This window comes from Esox lucius, chromosome 14 (assembly GCF_011004845.1).
Source record: "Esox lucius isolate fEsoLuc1 chromosome 14, fEsoLuc1.pri, whole genome shotgun sequence".
Lineage (NCBI taxonomy): Eukaryota > Metazoa > Chordata > Actinopteri > Esociformes > Esocidae > Esox > Esox lucius.
This window is the reverse complement of record NC_047582.1, coordinates 5,746,174-5,769,960: the sequence shown is the minus strand read 5'-3', so window position 1 is coordinate 5,769,960 and position 23,787 is coordinate 5,746,174. Positions and strand designations below refer to the sequence as shown.

The window sequence follows — 23,787 nt, the reverse complement described above, 5'->3', positions numbered from 1 at the left end:
GTGTATGTACATGAGATATTTCAGTGTATTTTCCGGAAATTGGCACTCATTTCCCAAAAATGTATTTTGCTTTGTCATTATGAGGTATTGGGTGTAATTCAAATATTTTAAACCATTGTAAATGTCTATAACAACAAAATGTGGAGGAAATGAAGGGGTCTCAATACTTTCCAGAGGCATTGTAAATGGATTCATATGAAGTTATGTATTTCCAGCCTTGTCTCTGGCACTTTCCTGTCAGGTGATCGAGAACTGTCCAGTGACTGGGATTCAGGTCAGCACAGATGACCTGGGAGTAAAGAGGGTCAAGGCAGTGGAGACCGCCCACGGAATCATCCAGACCCCAGTGGTTGTAAACTGTGCAGGTTTGTCAGTCACACTAGGTGATTCTCAATCTTTTATTGTTAGTGTACCCTGAATCTAATTTGGCTAGGTCCAGAGAACCCACAAAGTACCCTGTCATTTGCATTTGACCATTTTAAAAGTCAAAAACTCTCTCTCTCTCTCAGGAGTATGGGCCACTAAGCTGGGTAAGATGGCAGGAGTCAAGGTGCCTCTTGTCGCAATGCATCATGCCTACGTAGTGACCGAGAGGATTGAGGGCATTCAGGTACGTCCATGAGCTCATCGTCATACACCCTGTTTTTAACAAGAGTATGAAGGGCATCCAGGCAGTTTCTGTCCGGACCTAACCATATACTGTAATTCTCTAAAATGTATTAGTAGTTATTGAGTTATAGTCAAAACTGAACACAACTGTGGTAGTCAGTATGAACTGACCTCTTATCTTCGTCACATTGTCCAGTTTACTCATGGGTGTAATACAGCCAACTATAGGCCCAGCTGAAGCTCCAGTCCTCACGCTGGACACCATCTGGTCTTATTGAAACTCAGGACGTCATACCATTCTCACTTTAAAAAGGACTTTAAACCTAAATTGAACCACATGGCATAACCCCATGCCTTATACCTTAGAAATATTCATTCCTCACATTTTTACCATATAGCCATTTACTCAGAGTTATAGGTTTCCTGTCTTCCACCGCCAAGTCTTCCCACCAGGGGGCACTGTGACACTGCAGGCTCCTTGCTTGCCTGCCATCCTCCACCCTGTGTATAGCACTATGCCATAACAGTCCATGAAGAACAGCCTGTGTCTGGGCCCATCGCTATACATGAACCTTGTTCTGGGGTCTGTGTGTGTGTGGCCTGAGGATGAGCTGTGCACTAAAAAGCCAGTCTCCTTCTGCCTAATGCAACGTTGAAGCAGATGCTGCTAAAACCTGTACAGACACACACACCGTGCCTCACCTTAAAGAAGTGACTTACTACCAGTATAGGACGTCTCGTGTCAAATACTTTTTTCTCTATTATTGAATATGGAAAAGGTTTGGTTCTCGATATATATTGCGATATGAAAAAATACAGGATGTCTTCAGAAAGAGCTTTGGCTATCAACCTAACAGTATGTATCCTTCATTCTTCCCCAGCCCCATCCTCTACAATTAAAATGTATGAATCTAATGAAAATGTTTATATTTCAGAACAGGTTGCTAGGTAATAAAATGTAACAGTAATAGTATAGCAATAGCAACCGTAGTAAAATAGAATGTGCAATTGGACGCAAGATGCAGTCTGTGGCCAAAGCACTGCAATCTGGTCCACTTGTTCAGGTGCAGCCTTCACCATGTTTGCGGCATTGTCTGTTGTTGTACAGACTAGATTACTTTCATCTAGGCCCTCAGCTAAAGCTTCTCTCATCCCTGTAGCGATGTTCTCACTTGTATGATCCTCTGGGAAAATGCAGTTTGCAAACAGTGACTTTTCAGGTGGAAGTCCTCATTAATAAAGTGTACGGTCAGACTTATGTAGGGCTCCGTTGTCCGGCTGGACCACAAGTCTGTTGTTGCTGTATAATATTTCACTTGTGACAGCTCTGTTTCAACTTTTCTCTTACAGCTTTGGGATGGCAACTTGAGAAAAATTGTTGCGTGATGGCATTACATACCGCTTGTCAAGCGACTGGATAATGTTTTTAAACCGTCTTTAAAATATTATTATTATTATTATTATTAATAAACTGTGTATCCAATAACCCATACATTTGAGTAAATTACCTTATATCAGACAGATATAATGATAGTTTTCCATTTGAAGAAAAATATATATATTGTAGACTGCACGTTCTGCAATGTGACTATTGTGGATGCGTACATCGCAATGTCAATGTTGAAACGATATATCGCGCAGCCCTATATCACGTAAAAAAATATGGTGTTGTTTTTTTACTGAACAATCTATGAGACACATCAGAGTTCATTCACAAAAAGTGCAAACATATTTAATCATAGCAAATGTGTTAATGATTTCAGTTTTGGGGCTTTTTTAAGTGCAATTCTTAAGCATTGATGTGTCTTACATGCTGGAACAGAAACTATTCAAATAAGTAGTGAAACCACTCAATAATTTGTCAAATTTGTTCAATCAAAAATCCATTGTAGGCCAGATGCTGGTTGAGTGGTTAACTCTCTTGTGACCTTTACCTTGTTGTAAAGGGCAGATCTCTTATAGTTTTATCAGATAAACTCTTCCTTGAGCCTAATTTCTGCTCCTTTTACGGTCTTCCAGCTACTCCTGTCCTTTGACAAAAAGTAATAAAATATTCAAGGAATAATTATTATAATCAAGCAATATGTTTATATGCTGTCTCCAAGTTTTCATCTACTTTATTTTTCTGCATTGAGAAATTAAAATCAATTACATTTAGATTTTGTCACCAGCATACATTCATGATCATGTAATTACAAAGACAAATGCAAAACAGAAAACCTTAAGAGTCATAATTATTCAGCCCTGTATCCTAAATACGTTCCGAAAATGTAAAGATGTAAAAATGTGCTTAACAAATCATAGTCAGATCAGTATAATATTTTTTTGAAAGAACATTAAAAAACATTTAAATAACATTTTAAAGATTAACTTAAAGTACATGAAAAAACATGTGAGGAGCAAACCAAAGCAAAGTTTCGAAACAGGGGCACTGTTAATGCTGACATTTAGTGCTACTCCTCTTTTTCTTTCTTAATATCCAACTCTCCTACCCTCTCTTCCAGATTTTCTAAATCTCTTTCGAATTCAGTTAACTGTTCGGGGGCCAACTCTCCTACCCTCTCTTCCAGATTTTCGAAATCTCTTTCGAATTCAGTTAACTGTTCGGGGGCCAACTCTCCTACCCTCTCTTTCAGATTTTCGAAATCTCTTTCGAATTCAGTTAACTGTTCGGCGGTTCCCTGAACAGTGATAATTCCAGTAGAGTACACATTGATAGTGCCATGGTCTTTGGTTTTTAGTTGATAACCATTCACAAGCTGTTTACATTCTATATTCAAAGAATAACGGTCTTTTATCCCCACAATCCACGCCACACGATTGCCAGTATAGAAAATGAGGTTGCACCGAACACCCCTTTGAGTGGTGTCATAGTATAGAGACTCTTGGTTGCGTCGCAGAAACCTGTGTTTGTCTTCTCCATCTGGAATGGGGAGGGACTCCATTTTGGCTTTAGCTGCCTCAGCCATTTCTATGCACAGCTACTCCCAAGAAAATAGAAAGGAACACTTGACTCTACTGCTACCTATAACAAAGATAAAGATAAAAAGTCAGGTCATTTGTACTGATTGTATAACAAAGTCCTTGTTGAGGTGTTTATAGGTTAGTGTGGATGTCTATAATTGTTACTTACTTGCAGTGTTTCTACTCTTTAATTAGCCAACGAAGATAGGTGTTCAGGTCAGTGTTGAAGCCTTTTCCTATTTCTTTAAGGAGCCAACCTCTGTGTACAGGTCAATAGCACTCTTCTCTTTTCTATGTGGGATCTTCTTCGTAGCAGAGGCAACTGAGAAAATCTGTGCCAAAGAAGTGCCTTCTGATATTTATTGATGTCACTCCCGTAAAAATGTAGGGGTTGTCCTTTCTGACATACGGCATGCCTAAATTAAAACACCCTGGTGGAACTGGATTTACTACAATATTTCGCTGTGTAATTGTTGTTGGTATCGATGAAAGAAACTGTTTCACTTTCTTTTCTATTTAGGAACAAAATGCTATTGGTTTCGTCTGAAGGCGGGAAGAAGGTGACTAACACCGAACTGCACGTCACTACTCTCTGTCACAGGAAACACTGCGATTGTCCTACACTGTAACAGTGGGCAGCCCGCTCTGTGTTATGAGGGTCAGAGCCGCCCTCGCGTACTGGGGGAAAACTGTTCGAGCTTCCAATTTTCTTTCATTACATTCACCACACTTCACACACTGTGCCTGGTTATGGGGAAAGGACTGTTCATGTGTTTTCACTACTTCAGCTTAGTTTCACTGCTTTAGTTAATGACAAAGACACCCGCTTGGTCAATACACTTGACATGGCCACCACCTTCAGCATGCAGGGAGCTCCCACCCCACTCCATGTTTGGCGTGTTAGATTCATGGGGTGCTGTTTTGTGCTCTATCTGCTGAGCAGAACATGCGTAACCCTAGGAAAAACAGAAGTATACTGAACAACCCAGCGGGTGCCTACAGAAGGAGAAAAGCAGGAAGCTTTTTTCTCTCTGATCTGCTGAGATCATTAATGGGGGGCGGGGCTAGCCCCTGGTACACCCAAGGCCCTGGGTATCTAACCTCTCGTGTCTTACTGTCCAGCTCTAAGCAGTACATATATACTGTAAAAAGTTGGGTTATCATGTGGTGTGTTGGGATAAAACCAAAGCATCTCCCGGCTCCCCTTCTAGAACATGCCCAATGTGAGGGACCATGATGCATCTGTCTACCTCCGTCTCCAAGGCGATGCCCTCTCTGTGGGTGGTTACGAACCAAACCCAGTCTTCTGGGACAAGGTAATGCATTTGACATTGTGTGTGTTTGACTTCAGGGTGTTTGTGTGCTTGTGTTTGGAATCTGATGTGTGTGTTTGTTTCTGTTTTGTGTGTGCCTGCTTGCATGTGTTTTGAGTTTTTCCTTTTGTGTGTTGGTCTGCCCCCATGTGTTTGTGTTGTATCCTTTCATTTTACATTCCTCACAGTCACTGTTCTCTGTGTAATGAACACTTAGACCGGAGTGGTGTGGGCCCAATTGCGGAAGTGCAACAGTAGATTTATTTTACAGTTGTAGGCAAGAGCAAGAACGGTAAAGACGGGCAGGTAGTTTCGGTAACCAGGAGATCAGTCCTCGAAGGCGAAGGCACAGGCTGGAATAGACAGAGGGGAGAAAACCAGAAGCAGGCAGGCAGGTCAGGAAGCCGAGTGATCAGTCCGCGGAGGCAACAGTACAGGCAGGGAGAGACGGTAAGAGAATCCAGGGTCAGGCAGGTAGGTCGGAATTCCGGGTGATCAGTCCGCGAGGGCAACAACACAGGCAGGGTTAGGCGGGAGGAGAATCCACGGGGCAGGTAGACGGGTCAGGACGCAGGTTTCTGGAATAACGAGATAGGACGGGAACAGGAAGGAAGAGAACAACAGGCTGGGAGTCAAAAAGGCAAATACCGCGATTTGTACAAAGGCTTGGCAGGTCCACTACGAACAATACCTCACACTGGAGTGGAGGCAGAGCACAGGCTAAATAGAGGGATAAACAGGGCACAGGTGTTCTGTATTCTGGTGATTGGGACCTGGAGTGTTGGGTGCGTTCATGCGTGTTGGAAAGTGAAAGTGGAACGGTGGCAGGTGAGGAGCGTGGCGGAGAGGAGCTAGATCCGGAATGACGCGAGGACCTCACCCTCTGGTTTCGGTTGATTGTTGTATTAGTCCACCAGCTTAATGAGATGATTCAGCAAGACACACCCACCTTTTCTGTGCACCTTCTATAAAAACAGTAGTAATGAGAGAAAATTAAGATTATGACAAGAGGCAATCTATTTGGCTGTGATTGTATAATTTTCCTCCAAATACATAGTGGTTTTGTGATCCTATTTCCAGTTATTTGAATGGACTGATAAAAGACAATGTACTTTTTTCATTGCTCTTCCTCATTTTTACCAAGATGTCTGATAACTCTTTAGGGCACTGTAGAATAATAATAATCTCTCTTTTCTGTTTTGTTCAGTGTGTTGGTGCGTTACCATAATTGTTCCATCAATAATGGGAGATTGGAATATGCAAAAAAACTTCATTACTCTTGTATTACTTGAATATATTTGTGTGTGTGTGGGACTGGACATAGAAGCAGCACATGTTTTACAGTTATGTGTCTTTTAATTTTTGTTTCTGATGCCTTTAGTTGTCTTTATATTTCAGGTTTCTGATGCTTTTGCCTTCAGCCTGTTTGACCTAGACTGGGATGTTTTCATACAGCACATAGAGGGGGCCATCAACAGAGTCCCTGCTCTGGAGCAGACTGGCATCAAATCCACTGTCTGTGGGCCTGGTAAGTATGTGATCTGCAAATTGTGAATATACTGTTCAAAGGTGTGATTATACTTCTTAACCTAATGCCAAACTAGCCTTTCATGAAGTGTGGGAGCAAACAGAAGGTCCTGACTTGTTAGTATTCTCTGTATTTTCAATTTAGTATACTTGTGAGGACTCACTGGTAATACACTAGAAGCATGCAAGCTCAGATTCCCACTCCCTCACAGGTTTTTACTAAAAGCTTAACATGTTCAAACACTCTGTAGACGAAACCAACCAACAATATGCCACACACACATTATTTTTCACACGATTACAAAAACAGAGGCAACCAACACTCTTATTTAATATAATGTAATAAGCCCCATCCTTTTCTATCTGGTTTTATCCGCAGCCTATGGGGATAGAATTGCTTCTAAATTATTGCAAATGTGCCAACCACAGTTAACAAATGTATATTACAATGTGTAAACAGAAAATAAAATGTTCAAATAAATTTAACATCCACAAAATAATGTCCCATGATCTGCAAATACATAACACAATACGCAAATACATTTCACTACCCATAAACAAACTCCTTTCTACTTTTTCCTCAAAGCATGGATTTGAATATATGAAAAAATATTTGCAATAATCACACCTTTGAACATGTTCAAACACTCCGTAGACAAAACCAACCAATAATATGTCACACACACATTATTTCACACACGATTACAAAAACATTCAGTGAATATACTGTTCAAAGGTGTGATTATTGCAAATCATTTTTCATATATTCAAATCCATGCTTTGAGGTACAAGTAGAAAAGAGTTTGTTTATGGGTAGTGAAATATATTTGCGGATTGTGTTACATATTTGTGGATTGGTTCTTATTTCTTTATAAAAATGTTGTTACAAACATGTTATATACTACATAAAAATCTACAATTGCACAAATTTCCACGTTGTGGAAAGTGTTTCCTATTTACAGATCATGATGTATTTGTTTGTAGAATTTGTGCAATTGTAGATTTTTATGTAGTATATAACATCACAAAACTTGAATCAAATTGTTACAAACGAATTGGAACCAATCCACAAATATAATGTGATCCACAAACAGTGAATTTACTGTACAAAGATGTGAGGGATTATTGCAGATAATTTTTCATATATTCAAATCTATGCTTTGAGGTAAAAGTAGAAGGAAGTTTATTTATGGGTAGTGAAATGTATTTGTGTATTATTTGCAGATCATGAGACATTAGTTTGTGGATGTTGCATTCATTTGTAAATTGTATTTTCTGTTTACTCATTGTAATATACATTTGTAAATTGTGGTCTGCACATTTGCAATAATTTTGAAGCATCATTTCTATCTCCACAGGTGCCCTCTACAGAATGATTTATGTTTCTTTGTCCTAAACATACGCCTCTCTGTCATCTTGAACTATGGTCAGTAAGGGCCCAACCAGGCAGGCAGCACTGTTAGATCTTTTGGCCCTACCTGTCAGAGAGGTGAGGGTTTCCATGGCCAAGGCCCGTTATTTGGTGGAAGCTATGCAGGTCCAGGGAAAACAGGCACTCAGTTCCTGGGTATGAGAGCTGACAGGTGTGAAACGCTGCGTGACCTTCTGTGGTAGAAGGAGACTTACGGCTGACAGGCTGCCAGTTCGCACAAGACCCGTCGGGTCCTATAATGTCCACTATATGTAGAACGTAAAAATAATTTTGGTCCATATATATATAGATGGGGAGATTTTAACAATGGCTAATGAGTTATGTTATTTTAATTGTAATTCAGTATACCATAGTGTTACAAAATACCAATTTGTACCTTGTCAAGCTAGTCAACACAATTACTAGTGTAATAATAATGAAGACAAGAAAAAAAAGTAGGCATATGACACATTTGTTGTGGCAGGTAGCTATATAGTTTGCTGCCTGTCCAGAGCTCTGTGTCATCCCTAAAAGGATGGTTAGCCTGTTATCACAAATATATTGTAAACATTAAAGTAAAGGTCTTAAATTCTGGGAAATGTTATATATCAGCTCTGTCTCAATGTTCTGCTGTGGTGCAGTGATTGACCAGCCTTTCATCTACAGGAATCCAAATGTTCCTATTTCTACCTTTCTTAATTTTCATAGGTTTTGATCAGTTCAGTTTCCCTTGGCATATGGTTGATTTAGGATCAGATAGAACTGCATTTTGCATCGTGCTTTTGTTTCCAAAAGGGTAATTCATTCTGACTGTGTCGTAATTGTTTAATCTGATTGGATGTTCTGGTACTGAGCCTTCAGTGAGTAATAGAACATGTTTAAGAACGGTTGTTTTGCCCATATTTGGACATATTAATTTGTTTTCTTTTTAACACTATTGACAGATAAAGGAAATATAATTTAATGAGTGACACTGAAAGATTATACAGACATAATCAATTATCTACAAACATGTATTTTAATAGTGCCAAAAAAGTAAGTACATCCCTAGCTTCAAGTGCTGGTTTTGGCCACTTTGGCTGAAATAATTTCTTCTAGCAGTTTCTTGGAGTCTTCAGTCTCCAAAATGGACTGGGAGGAATTGTTGCCCACTCTTCTTTGCAGTACTGCTTCAACTGTCATGTTTGAGGGCTTTTTTTTTTGCTTGCAGGGCACGCTTCAAGTCGCCCCTCAACATCTTGATAGGATTAAGATCCAGGCTTTGTCTACCCATTCCATAACCCTCCATTTCTTCTTTTTGAGCCATACAATCATAGCTTTTCTTGTGTGTCTTGAATCATTGTCCTGTTGAAAAGTCCAGGTTCAGTTCATCTTCACCTTTTTGACAGATGGACTCACATTCTTCTAAGAATTCTCTGATATAATATCAAATCCATGGTTGACTCAGTGATGGCAAGTTGGCTGGGACCTGAGGAGGCAAAGCAGCTCCAAACCATAATGCCACTGCCTTTATGCTTTACGGTTAGCAAAACATTCTTCTGTTACAAGGCAGAGTTTTGGTTTTTTTGTGCCAATTATTGGGTCTGGCAAGGCAGCCAAAAAACTCCCTGTTTGACTCATCTCTTCAGTGTACATTGTTGCAGTAGTTTTAAACTTAACCAGGTGTTGTCTAGCAATTTGACAGTGGCAAACATCAATCATGTGTTGTTATTCTTTTTTGAGGGCAGAGGATTTTTCCTGACCTCCCATGTAGGCCAAGTTTGTGCATTCTCTTTTTGACATTGATTGTGGCAAGAGAGGCCTGTAAATCCCTTGACGTTTTCCTGTGTTTCTTAGAAACATTTGTACGGGTGCGTAGGTTTCATTATACTTGAGTGGGACATGTCCCCCCCCACACACACACTTGTTGTCCCCTCCACTTTTTTTCACAACTCTTATTATAAGAAAAGCTCAGACACTAGAACGTTGCAGTGGCAGTACGGTAAGCAATTGCATAATTCGAATCAGACTGGCTTTAGGACCACACGCAGGCACTTTGCTTGTGGTACAGTAGTAGCTGGATAAATCTGGATACGGTAGTAGAGTGGAGGCTACGGTTGCAATTAGCAACTGCGATCTCTGGCTCATTAAGGTTTGGTAACCTGGCTGACATTACCTCTAGCTAATTACCTCCCGTAACGTATGAATGGGGTAGATATTTATCTTTTCAGATTGTTTTTCTAAAACAGGTTAGGTGTACTTAGGCTAACGTTATATATGACTGATATTGATAGTTGCAAAATATATATTAGCTTGCCAGCTAACGTTATTTCGCTAGCTAGCAAGCAGTCTACATTACACTAAGTTCACCTCACTCACAGCTAGCACCGTATGACACCAGCCAAGAAAAGACTGAAGTTAGACAAATGTGTGTTTTTTTTATGCAAAGGCTGAGTGGTACAGCTAGCTACATGTGAGACATTAGTATATATAGCTAACTAACTAGCTTAATAGTTGATCTCTTAAAAGGTTGGCTAACATTGTAGTTCCCTACATAAGGAGCTGCATTTGACATTTCAACCTAATGTTGGTCTTATAGATCCAACATTGCCACCTGGTTCTGCAAGCGTCAATGTAGCTCCAGTTGTTCATGTCATTTTATGTCCTGCGTCTTAGCAGGATCAGATGGTGACTTTGAGAAGGTCCTTGTCATAGCAGGATCAGGCAGCCAGGGAGAAAAGTGAAACTGTGGAGCTGAGGTGAAATGTTGTCTTTAAAGGTGGATAACTTAAATAAAATTAGTTATGTTATGTGTAGCCCATATGTTGAGTCAACCAGTGTAGTCATGCAAGAGAGTGTTGTGGTTGAGGTTGTGAAATTCAAGTACAGTACAGGTAAAATGTACGTGAAGATCACATATCAGCCACACACATTGAAATATAGAGGTCTTTAGTAGCTCTTCACTAAGAGCACACATCATAGACAATATGTTAACTAAGTAGGGCATCAGAAATCTCTATTCGGAAGGCCTCAGTTTCTAATCTTGATGGAAGGATCGACCCTACCAAGTTGCTCCCTAATGGTTTTTCTAATAATTTCCACCTGTTTTGGTGCACCTGATTCAAATTAAATGATGATATATGTTAGGGATGCCCACAGATATTCAAATATTTGAATATCTGAAATGTATTTAGTATTCAAGTGTATTCAGTTTTGCCAACAATTATTATTTATTTTTGCCGGACCGCGTAAGCGGAGCCAGCCAAGAAGAGCGAATACGAAATACGTAGGCGAAGTGAAGTATGCATTATTAAATATTCCATAGATGAAAACTTTGTTGGCTAAAACTGTTAGTATCTACATTATAGTAAGCCTGAAATAAAACAGTTTACGGTTATATTTCGACTGTTTCTGTTGGAGTTTCGAAGTGCGCATCTGTGTATGCGTTTTGGGTCAGGATAGACAAACACATTTGCTGGCTTAACATTCAGTAGTTACGTTATTGTAAGCCTTAACTGAAACTGTGTGCAGTTATATTGTGACTGTTTCTGGCATGGAAAAGTTAATCTTCAGTCTCGCTAGCAACTGCTCAATTCTTATGATTATTCCAGTAAGTAAGTAGATACTAGTAAGCCTATTACTGGCTAATAAGCTGTTAAAACGGCCAGTGGCAAAAGCAATAAAGTTCATAGATGCTATGGTGGAGGTAAACGTAGTAAGAAACTTTAGTCATTTTAACACAATCCTCAATGGAGTCTAGGGACTGCTGAAACGTTTAATGCCGTGACAGTGGTTAAAGACAGTGCCTCTAATGTGGACAACCTATGTTAGAATCTGTTGAGGGCAACGACATTCATTAATAATTTCTGGTAGATTCCACGATTCTCTCGTCATTTCACTTAATGAAAAGGTTAGTTATCCTCACCTTTATTGATATTTATTTAATCAATGTCATTTACGAATGAAAGAAAAATGTACTTTGTTTTGCCATGAAAGAAAAATATTACGTTCTTATGCCATGAAATGAAATAGCTTTGGCAGACTCGCGCGAAATTGCTCAATTCTTATGACTATTCCACTAAGTTAGTAGATACAGAAAGCTTATTTCTAGCTAATACGCTGTTAAAATGGCCAGTGACAAACGCCATACGCAATTTCTTAGTAAGAAACGTTAGTCAGTTTAACTGTATCAATGTCATTCACGAATGACCAATTAACTATTAAAAGAGGACAAGAGGCTATACTGACACCCGGCAAATGTACAGCTCTGTGGTGTAGTGGTTAATGACACAGCCTTTCACATGGGTGACCCGGGTTCCAATCTTGAGATGGCCACACTTTCTGTTGCGGGCCGGCTGAACTAGGCTTGACTGGTTTATTTTTTTTCTACGTACTATTAAAATTCCTATCTCAATTATTTACATATGATGAGATACCATGATATTTAAACAATATTTGAACGTCAGAAGTTTGCCAGTTAACATCTAAATGATTCCGAGGGGAACTGGGTGAAAGTGTTGTGGTCAGATGAGACCAAAATCAAGCTCTTTGGCATCAACTCAACTCGCTGTGTTTGGAGGAGGAGGAATGCTGCCTTATGACCCCAAAAACACCATCCCCACCGTCAAACATGGAGGTGGAAACATTATGCTTTGGGCATGTTTTTCTGCTAAGGGGACAGGACAATTACACTGCATCAAAGGGATGATGGACTGGGCCATGTACTGTCAAATCTTGGGTTAGAAACTCCTTCCCTTCCCCAGGGCATTGAAAATGGGTCGTGGATGGGTATTCCAGCATGACAATGACCCAAAACACACAGCCAAGGCAACAAAGGAGTGGCTCAAGAAGAAGCACATTAAGGTCCTGGACTGGCCTAGCCAATCTCCAGACCTTAATCCCATAAAAATTTTTTGGAGGAAGCTGAAGGTTCAAGATGCCAAACATCAGCTTCAAAACCTTAATGACTTGGAGAAAATCTGTAAAGAGGAGTGGGACAAAATCCCTCCTGAGATGTGTGCAAACCTGGTGGCCAACTACAAGAAATGTCTGACCTCTGTGATTGCCAACAAGGGTTTTGCCACCAAGTACTAAGTCATGTTTTGCAGAGGGGTCAAATACTTATTTCACTCATTAAAATGCAAATCAATTTATTACATTTTTGACATGTGTTTTTCTGGATTTAAAAAAAAATAAAAAAATCCAACAACTGTTGTCACCTTCTCACCAAGCTGCTTGGTAATGGTCTTGTAGACAATACTTATTTCACTCATTACAATTCTAATCCATTTATAACATTTCTGGCAGTGATCCTCCTGTTCCTCCTCGCACAAAGGGGCAGATACAGGTCCTGCTGCTGGGTTGATGCCCTTCTATGGCTCTGTCCATATCTCCTTGTGTAACAGCCCGTCTCCTGGTATCTCCTCCATGCTCTTGAGACTGTACTGGGAGACACAGCAAAGCAAACCTTCTTGCGACGGCCTGTATGGATGTTCCATCCTGGAGGAGCTGGACTACCTATGCAACCTGAATGGACTGCAGGTATCGCCTCATGCTACCAGTAGTGACAAGGAAATTAGCAAAACGGAAAACTAGAGAAGAATCTGTCATGTAGGATAAGAAGAGGGCAAGTGTCTGTGGCCACCACCTGCAGAACTATTCCCCTTTTCAGGGTTTTCTTAGTTTTGCCTCCAGTGCACCGGTTGTCATTTCCGTTTGAACCAAAACAGGTGACATTGATTCACAATAACTTATGCTTCCTGACTGGACAGATTGATGTCCCTGGTGTTTAATTGACTTGGTGTTAATCTGTGATGATTACGTGTTCCCTTAATTTTTTTGAGCAGTGTATTTGGTCTTCTTGTTCTGTAGCTGAGTTTTGCATGTCTACCACACTTTTCTCACACAAACAGCCATTGAGCCAATATTAGAACGACACCCACTCCTTTGTGCGTTATGTAGTAGCGCTCGTGTTGTGTCGGTAGTTTTTGAAAACATGTATTTTGGTTAACTGAATGCTATTTGAATAATAACACACTTTGGATAGTAAAATCATGTCCAGTGCACATCACTAGTAGATGTACTGTAGGGGTGTACTTACCATTTATAAATAAGTAAATTAAATTTTTATTGGATAAATCGTGTTAAAGTAAAAAATATTTGTTTAGTTGGGTTACCTTTATAAATTAATATGGTTGGAGTTTACCTGAAATCTACGTGTCCAAATGTTTTTTAAGACAACTTTCCACAGGATGTACTTTTTCACATGACTGCCACCTTCTGTTGTTCTGTAGAAGAGAGACCGCCAGCAGTCCAGTTTTTCCCATAGGGCATTCATGTTAAACAGGGCTCTGGTCATAAATAGAGTTTGCTAATGAAAAAAATATGGCCTTCTGGGATTCGGCCTCCGATTTGACATTATAACTGGACCACATCTATGAGGCTCTTAGCCCTGGGGTTGTAGTAGCTACCGTTTGGTTTAGGCTGTGTGATCTGTTTCCTCATAGTGTGCCTGCTAGTCTGGCTGCTATCAATCTGATAATAGCCTCTGGTCTTCCTGCGTTTGGGTTCAATAAGTTACGGCTAAAAGCATCCTCGTCATTATGCTCACTCTGTCACACTGGCATGATGTTAGCATGTGTACTTACACAATCACAGTGATGCACAGATGCTCGTTCGTTCCCCTGTCATAATTTTTGGTTGTTCTTTACTTTAGTGGTGACTTAATGCCAGATAGGCACTTCTACATCTCCCTGGAGAACATTGCGTATGTGAGCCTAGTGGAGACCCGGAGGTTACAACTAGCTTATGTTTGTGTTGCTGAGGGCTCCTGAGCAAAGTTTGCCCTTTACTTTCTTTCATCAGACCGTGGAGCTGTGTGTGGGAAGGTCACTGATTGGCCGTGAGGTACCTCTGTTTAAGGAGCTGTGCTGTTCTGTGAGAATGCCTGCTTATTGTAGAGGGGGAAAAGAGAAGGGTTGCCGCTTGGTCACTGACTCGCAGAACAGCTGTGCATCCTGGAGCTCAGATACTGAGCTGACTCTCCTGTTCTCATCCTCCTAGATCTATCCACTGCCTTCAACACTGTGAACCATCAGATCCTCCTCCCCACCCTCTCATGGCGTGTCAGTTCTCAAGTTCTGTTATGTCATCTCTATTCCTCTGCTTACTCCACTCTGTTACGGGTGAAGCTTGTATACTAGAAAAAATACAGGGAGGGACGAATTAGTGCTCACTCTCATGCGCCACCTTGTGGGTGGTGAGGTGCCTACCAGCTCAATTGTGTTTGTTAGCCAAGAAATGCACTCTCCTCCCAACACGTGCTGGTGAATACTTTCTGGTTGAGTGAGCCGTGTAAAAAGACAGAATGTCTTGGTGAGATTAATTGTTGCATTTGAGGACAAATGTCTCAATCTTTTACACTCCAAACCTACTGGCAAGTTGTTGCAATGAGGCAAGGCCATTGCAACAACAGCGGAAACTGGTAGGGTAGAAAAATGGGGTAAAATAAATAAAAAAGACAAGGAGAGCATTGCGGTTCTTTGATGCTCAAGTAATTCTCCCTCATGTGGAATGATGGCGTAGGTCTCCCATCTGCCATCCCTTTATTTTCTTAAGATTCTCTCTCTCACTCTTTTCATTTCAGTGTTTCAAATATATATATATAATTTTTCTCATATGGTTGGGTCTAGTTTGCTGCTGTCCTGGGGCTCCGTGGAGTCTGTTTGGGTTTGAGAACAGAACCTCAAGAAAAGCTGGCCTAGGATGCTGTTCTCAAAGTTAATCTCTCTAGTTGAGTGCTTTGTTATGAAAGGTTTGAGCATTTCCTTACTGTGAAGTTTTATTTAGTTTTATGGAGTATTTTAAGAACTGGAGTATTTTAAGCCGGATCCCAACAGAATTCGATGCAGATGTTGGCCCTCCCAGGTTGGGGACTGAAGCAACAGACAATCTGCATACAGTGGACATTTGATTTTGGTGAGGCTGGGCACTGCAGACTTCTGTGGGGGAAGATACTGCAGAGTTTTTGTTAAAAAAGCAGACTCCTCGACACCTCCATACTGCAGCAGCACATGAGTGGCCCTGGCTGCAGGACCATTACAAGCCACGTGGATACATGCACTTCCTTAATCGTCCATATGCAAAATGTTTGCATTGTAATACAAGAATGTTTCATTTAACAGGAATCCAAAAAATAAAGAATTTCAATTGCAATTCCTTTCAACTGAAGCCAGACCAGCTTCTGTGGTGAAAGGGTGAATTCGTGCTCTGTCTCCCTGTCTGTCTTTACCATCGGCATCACTAGGAGAAATGATCATCTGTCCTCAAACTTGTAGACAAAATGTAACAGATGGTGTCAAGCCAAAGCTTGTGGTTATTTCCTGGTTTCAAAAATTATATGCAATTTGCATAAAGGGGAATAATTATGAATATCTACAAATTGTCTTAGTTCATAAATGACTTGACAATTGTTGGACCGTATCTATGCCCACAACTCTCTCTCTCAGGGCTGCAGCGCCAGAGGGTTACATTGCTCTCCCCACGCTAAATCTATTTGATAGGTCAAATAACGATTATCTACTTAAAGTAACAAATGTTCTTTCACAGCAAAACTAATCCCTGTAGAAGCCCTGTGGATTTTGATACGTACCATATCCATTATTTGTTTTGACTGTCAGTAGTGGGTTTTAAAGTTCACCTTAAATAACATCTCCAAAGACTTGTGCAGTAACTCTGCAGTAACATTGGCTTGTGCAGTAACTCTGCAGTAACATTGGCTTGTGTAGTAACTCTGGAGTAACATTGGCTTGTGCAGTAACTCTGCAGTAACATTGGCTTGTGCAGTAACTCTGCAGTAACATTGGCTTGTGCAGTAACTCTGGAGTAACATTGGCTTGTGCAGTAACTCTGGAGTAACATTGGCTTGTGTAGTAACTGTGCAGTAACATTGGCTTGTGCAGAAATTTTGCAGTAACATTGGCTTGTGCAGTAACTCTGGAGTAACATTGGACTGTGCAGTAACTCTGGAGTAACATTGGATTGTGCAGTAACTCTGGAGTAACATTGGCTTGTGCAGTAACTCTGCAGTAACATTGGCTTGTGCAGTAACTCTGGTGTAACATTGGCTTGTGCAATAACTCTGGAGTTGCATTGGCTTGTGCAGTAACTCTGGAGTTGCATTGGCTTGTGCAGTAACTCTGGAGTAACATTGGCTTGTGCAGTAACTCTGGTGTAACATTGGCTTGAGCTGTAACTCTGGAGTAACATTGGCTTGTGCAGTAACTCTGGTGTAACATTGGCTTGAGCTGTAACTCTAGAGTAACATTGGCTTGTGCAGTAACTCTGGAGTAACATCGGCTTGTGCAGTAACTCTGGAGTAACATTGGCTTGTGTAATAACTCTGGAGTAACATTGGCTTGTGTAGTAACTCTGGACAAAGTCAAAGTGTCTTTGAAAATCTTCATTCATTGTTATTCCCCTTTAATCCCTTATGGTTCTACTGTCAGTCTCTGTCTCTTATACTGTCTGTCTTCTCTTTCCCTCCATTGATTATGTCAGATGATGTGGGAATACCAAGGTCATAGCAGAGCATAGCGTCGACTCAACCTCATGTAATTAGATTATAAATATCTCCAGCATCGTAAATGATCGGACTAGAGACTTTATTCAATGTCGGTGGATGGACATACAAATCTCTACAAAGCATCTTGTAATTTTTCAGGATGGATTGCCTGGTCCTTATTAAACCACTGTTTTCCCCCTCCCCCCAGAATCATTTACAGCGGACCACAAGCCCCTGATGGGTGAGGCTCCGGAGGTCAGGGGATTCTTCCTGGGCTGCGGCTTCAACAGTGCCGGTGAGTTCACCTAACGTATGCACACATACATGCTGCAGTTCAGGAACCGGTCTGTGAAGACAGGATGTCGGCGTGGAGGTGATAAGGGAGGTCCGGGTCATGGAGGTCCAGGTCATGGAGGTGTTAAGGGAGGTCCGGGTCATGGAGGTGATAAGGGAGGTCCGGGTCATGGAGGTGTTAAGGGAGGTCCGGGTCATGGGGGTGTTAAGGGAGGTCCAGATCATGGATGTGATTAGGGAGGTCCAGGTCACGGTGGTGTTAAGGGAGGTCCGGGTCATGGAGGTGATAAGGGAGGTTCGGGTCATGGGGGTGTTAAGGGAGGTCCGGGTCATGGATGTGCAGCGTACCAGGGTGCTCAGCAAGAAGCCGTCCGCTGGACCAGCGGAACGATTGCACTGTGGAGGCGAGTCGGGCTCACCGCTCTGTCAAGTGTTCTCATTTATTCCCAATGTCTTTATAAAGCGTAGAAATAACTGAGGATATCGCTTAAGGAAATGTGACCACCTTATGTTTGCCACCACACACCAACTTCACCTACACACCTTTACGTTTACCTGCAAGGACCTTAAACGCGTGCATTCGCACAGGAACATGTACTGTACACACGCACGCATACATGCACGCACACACTAAATTATGCCCAGTGGATGGCAATAAGCTCAGTACCACATCGACAACCCAACTGGGGTGAATAATATAACGCTCTCCTCAAGCTACCCAGTTCAGAGATCCAGAGACACAGACACACACACATGTAACCAGGGACCATAGGAGTTACTCAGAGTCACACTCTGACCCAATTTACGGTCGACGGGGTCTCTCTGGCCACACTTCTGCTGACACTCCTGTTTTCACAGACCCTTATCACCAGGGCAACGCACCGTTCCTGCTGGCTTTAAATCCTCCTGCATTGTCACAAACATAGAGGTGTCCTGCTTGAGTGACTGCCGACCCGTAGCACTTCTCTCTGCTGTTGTGAGAATGTTTGTGCGTCTCCTGGGGTACCGTCTGAAAGCCGTCACAGTGGAGGCAGTGGTTGACTTCAGGGATCACCCCCAACATTGAGGGCTCAGCTGTTAATTCCTTGAGATCATCAAATCCTAGAATCCTAGAGGACAAAATTACAGTGATCACCAACAGGTTGCGTCAGTGGGAAATATCACACCTGTTCTGTCTTTATGTAACATTTGTAAAGTTCAACCCATCCAGACTCATCGTTGACCCATTTCTGACATGACTCCCACTGTTCCAGAAATGAACGGAACCCCCCAGTGGAATTCTTTTCTCCTCCATCCCATGGCATGTATACCACCTCAACATGGGCTTGATTCCAGCTCTTCTGTCTATTCCACCTCCTCGCCATTATCCAATAAGATTACCAAAACACATCTTAGAAAAAAGGAGGAACTGGTTAAGGGAAGCGGAAAAAATGTTGTGGTTTAATGGTCCTATTCAGTGAGTCTGTCTTGTGATATTGTAATTGTATGCCAGCCCAAAAACTCACAAGATATATATATTTTTTAGCAATAAGTTACAGTGTGTCCACTAGGGCGCTAGAATGATTAATGATAATATGAGATGGGAGAGGGGGAAAAGTTTAGGGCCAAGGTGATGTTCACACCATCGACGATGGCTGTCTGTCATTGTGGATTGTATCGTAAGGCTGTGACCCTCCTCATTCTGACCATGGCTTTGTGTCAGTCTGGCTGTTATGTCCAGAGGTAGTCAGATGTTCAAAACCCCCCTGTTATCTCTCACTGCTAAAGAGAAGGGAGGGTCAGGGACCGCGTTGTGAAGGATCTAGTGAACCCAGAGGCAGACCCTAGAACCATGGTGTATGGTGGTTATGGAACTATGTCCTCCAGTGACGGTCCCGGGACCCATTTCTGTAATGCTGGGTCAATCCTGCACCCCTTATTTTGTCCCCCTTCTCCCCCATCTGGAGCACCCACCAGCTGTCTGCCTGATCCGACAGTGGCCAGGTCACTTGCTGATCTCTGAGGGCCCTGAGGGCAAGACCGTTTGGTAATAACGGGACCACAAGCAATTGAGGTAGAACGTGAATTAATCAGGCGTGAAGTGCTCCGGTCACTTCCTGTCCCAGCCAGCCGTTGTACCGTTCAGAACCTTCTCTAGATTATTTAACATGACAACCTAACCAGCGGATGAGAGAGAGAAGACTTTTCAGTTCCCTTTTAAATACTGTGATTTTCTTTTGATGGATGAATCAGAGTTCAGATTGAGTTCCACCTCACCTCTCCTGTTCTTTATCTCCAATGATTTGTAATGACAATGCATTGCGAAAGGGTGTTTTGATTCCTATTCCCTATCTTCCTGTCAGTCTCTATCCGGTCAAGGCCGATGATGGACAGGAGATAAAAGGAAGATAACAGTCAGAAGGGTAGACCAACTACTAATCTCAATTGGCCCTCATCCAAAAGTCTCTCGTAGTCTCAGACTCAATCAGGATTGGGACCAGAAAGAAAACGTTCTCTCTTTGCTGTGAGTCAAATGTCCCCTAGTATTCTGATATTTGGAAGATGCTTACACCTGCAAAATGTATTTGTCTGAAAAACAAATCGGAACCTTGCAGCTCGTTCTCCTATGCATCCCATTCAGTTTTGACAGATTCTCTTGGTTTACACGTAGAATGTTTTACGATATATTAGTAGGCAGACAAACTGACAATATTGCACTTTCATTTGTCACAGTTCTGGTGAACATGCTTCTGAACTCTCCTCTCACACACACACACACCTCTCAACTGAGAGAATGTTTGCACAGAATTTCGAAAGGACCTGTTGCAGGCTCCTTGATTGTGCTTTGCCTGAATATTCAGGAGTTTCCGTGGACTGTCTTGTGTTAGGTCCGTTCAGAAGCCGGACTGGCTTCGAGGAGCGCATCAATATGCGGTTGCACGGCCAGCACGTTTCTTCCCAGCCACACCTCCTCTTCTCTCATCACTTCACCCGTCCTCCGCTGTCGTCCCTGAGGGCTGGGCCTGCCTCAGTTGGGGGGTATTGAAGAAGGGGGGGTGATGGAGCTCTCCCCTGACTGCCTGTCTGTTAGGCTCGTCTTGTCTGTCTGATGATGCTGTAGCTAACAAGACTAGAATGCTGGAGAGAATAACAATAAATGTCACCCCGGATATCCCAGAGTGCTTTGGTGTCCCCCCCGTCCATCTCTTCCTCCCCTTCGGTGGGACACGTGCTGGGGGGAAATCCAGGCTCAACACACTTTCGTGTGCTCCCTCACTCTTCCTTTCTCTTCTCCACCTACATCGGTGTGCTAACTTTTTCCATGTATGTCTCCCTCTCCCTTTGTTCTCACTCTTCCTTTCTCTGTCTCTCTTTGTATGTCTCAATTCTCTCTCTCGGTCACTCTTTCTCTGTCTCTCTCTATGTGTCTCTCTCTCTGTGTCTGTCTGTCTGATGTACCTCCATTCCCTCGTGTCTGACATTCACATACGGTTCTGTGATTCAAAGGAGAACAGCCTCCCCCTTCCTTCCTCTCACTCTCTGTTCTACAGAGGCAGGTTTTGGGGGCCAGTATGACTCAGTCACTGTTTACCGTGCTGGCACCCTGCGTCGGGCCAAGCCATCCACAAATGACTACAAACAACAAAGCTGCAAGTTTTGCCTTTAGTCCAGCTCCTTTGTTCCCATGATGTTTGATGTTATTTGTCAGCAACCACATCAGCAGTCATAACCTAACCTTTAAACTGACTTCCTGGGGAATAAAAGGAATTTCAGGGGCAGGGCCGTCACAAACACTCTCTCTGAAACTTTTCTAAGCACTAACCAGTCCAGAGGACTATCTGACACATACCATTCCAACTGTCTTAAATTACCTTGACTAGTGATTGTTGATTTCAATGTGGTGTGACCTGTAATTACTTAAAATATGCAAGTAGTGGAGTAGTTATTCCTCCAGTTATTCCTCCAGTAGTCATGTCCCTAAGTATGTTTGAAAGCAGCCTTTCTGTGTGGGCATACCACAGCAACAGCGTGTATCGTGGTACTAAAAATATATTTATGACTGGTATACAGTAAACACACTGATGCCCTGGGGTCCAGCATATAATAGTCTCGGCACTGCCCAGAGTGGACGGAAGAGAATGTGAGCAGATTTAAGCTGTCGGAAATTCCATCCGTGGCTCACAGGATGTGTCCTTGAGCACCACTTTGGGCGGTCAGTGTCCAATTTCCTGCTGAGAATGGCTCTATGTTCACAGGGCAGAAACCGCAGCTCCATGTCGGTTATCTGTTTTGTTAAAAGCCTCATTTAATAAATAGCACATTTACCTTTGTGATTGTGTGGGCTACCTTTGCTTTTGATGTATGGTTGAAGAACACAAATCTGAAGACTGGTGATAAAGTAAACAGAATATGGCATTTGTATTTTTTTTATGTTGTACTCTTAGTAATTGGAGCATTACAGATGGACGCTGCTATAACATTTTGCAAACCCACTCTGCACTCATGCCAAGTTATGCTAACTTTTCTCCACTCACATACTTTGATGGACAGGTGGATGCCAGACAGGACTGCCTTGTCTCTAAGCAGTCTAGCAACGAATCCTGGTAGATTAGTGCTTAAGTTCAATCGGGGTGGTGAAAATGCATTAACCGTCAGTGCATGTGCTCCGGTGAAAACGTCCTGTTGGAGCCAGTAGTAACAGGCTGAACCATGTGGCAAGATGTGCTTTGGGGGAAACACTTTGATCTTTGAGTCTTCCAAGCTTGCTGTGAATTTGTTGTGATGAACCATAATTCTATGACACGGGCTGAGGAACTTTTTTGTTCTATGACAGTTCCAGGTTGTCGGGAGATATACAGTACCACGTTAGCTGCTATGTTTTGAGGACATTTGCCCATGTCCAGTATCCTCCACCCCCTACCCCCACCTCCTGTGGTCTTGTTTGGGTCTGGAGGAGGTCCCAGATCTGTCAGACAGGGGCAAGTGATGTTTTCAGTGGGATGTGGCGGGCTGGGCAATGGCGTGACACCCTTGTAGTTAATTAGCCAGGCTGTGTTGCGGGGCCCATTTTAATTAGTGTCTCTGAGTGTCTGTTTCATCTGTCTCATCTGTCTGCTAACGAGCAAAACGTCCTTCAGATAGACCACTGGCCAGGCCAGCTAGACCACAGAGTTGCTGCCATTGCATGCATACACCCCATACACACACAGCTCTCAGGCTGGCACCACTTTTTTTGTCCATTTTAAATTGTAAGCACTCTCTCCTCTCTCAGATTCTTTTTTTCTCTATTTTCTTTTCTTTCTTTTAGTCTCTTTATTCTTTTCTCTCACTCTCCCTCTCTTTCCTTGAACCACATCTTGAAATAGACGCCATAAAGAGGTCAATGGAATTTGACCAAAATAATGGAAATACATGAGGGAAACATTTTCTGGGGGAAAGTTAATTTCTAATCCCCTCTGTGCCCCCCAGCAAAATTTGCCAATTTTGTGTATTTGATGTTAAGGCATATGTTTCTTTTATGGATATCATCCCCAAAACACTTTATCTGGATAGTATTCAGACCCCTTTGACTTCTCCATATTTTGTTAATTTTTAATTGATAAAATATGCATTTCCAATCAATCTAATCACCCATAATGACAACACAAAATATTTATTGTTTATTTTATATTTGGGCCAATTTATTTCATTTTCTCTACGGGGATGGGAGAACCTGGCAGAAGGATTACCTTATACAGCAATCTTTCAAGCTGGCTTTTGTTAGAGAGGCTAGAGGGAAATTACTCCTGGGTAAAAGGAGGTAAAAAGGAGGAAAAAGATAATCTGATGAGACCAATATCTAACTAGAAGGCCTGAATGCCAAATGTAACGTCTGGTGAAAATGTGGTACCACTTATCCCCTGGCTAATACTGTCCCTAAGATGAAGCATGGTAGTGGGACCATCATGCTATGGGGATGCTTTTCAGCAGTGGGACTGAGAGACTGGTCAGGATTGGGGAAGGATGAGTGGGCCAAAATACAGAGAAATCCTTGAAGAAAACCTGATCCAGGACATACAGAACCTTAGCCTGGAGAATGAATCTTTCAGGAAAAAAATAACCCTAAGAAGACAGTCAAGACAATGGTGGTGTGACTTCAGGACAAGTCT

At 42.1% G+C, this 23,787-nt stretch overlaps 1 protein-coding gene across 2 annotated transcripts in view; it reads left to right on the top strand.

Moving 5' to 3' along the window:
* Nucleotides 1-23,787, top strand: part of sardh (sarcosine dehydrogenase) — a 69,814-nt gene that overhangs the window by 10,974 nt on the left and 35,053 nt on the right. For both annotated transcript variants that reach the window (XM_010877356.4, XM_010877357.5), the window contains exons 6-10: nucleotides 242-365; nucleotides 510-610; nucleotides 4,785-4,889; nucleotides 6,285-6,414; nucleotides 17,574-17,660. In XM_010877356.4, coding sequence (XP_010875658.2) covers nucleotides 242-365; nucleotides 510-610; nucleotides 4,785-4,889; nucleotides 6,285-6,414; nucleotides 17,574-17,660 — 547 coding nt within the window. The remainder of the gene's footprint in view (nucleotides 1-241; nucleotides 366-509; nucleotides 611-4,784; nucleotides 4,890-6,284; nucleotides 6,415-17,573; nucleotides 17,661-23,787) is intronic.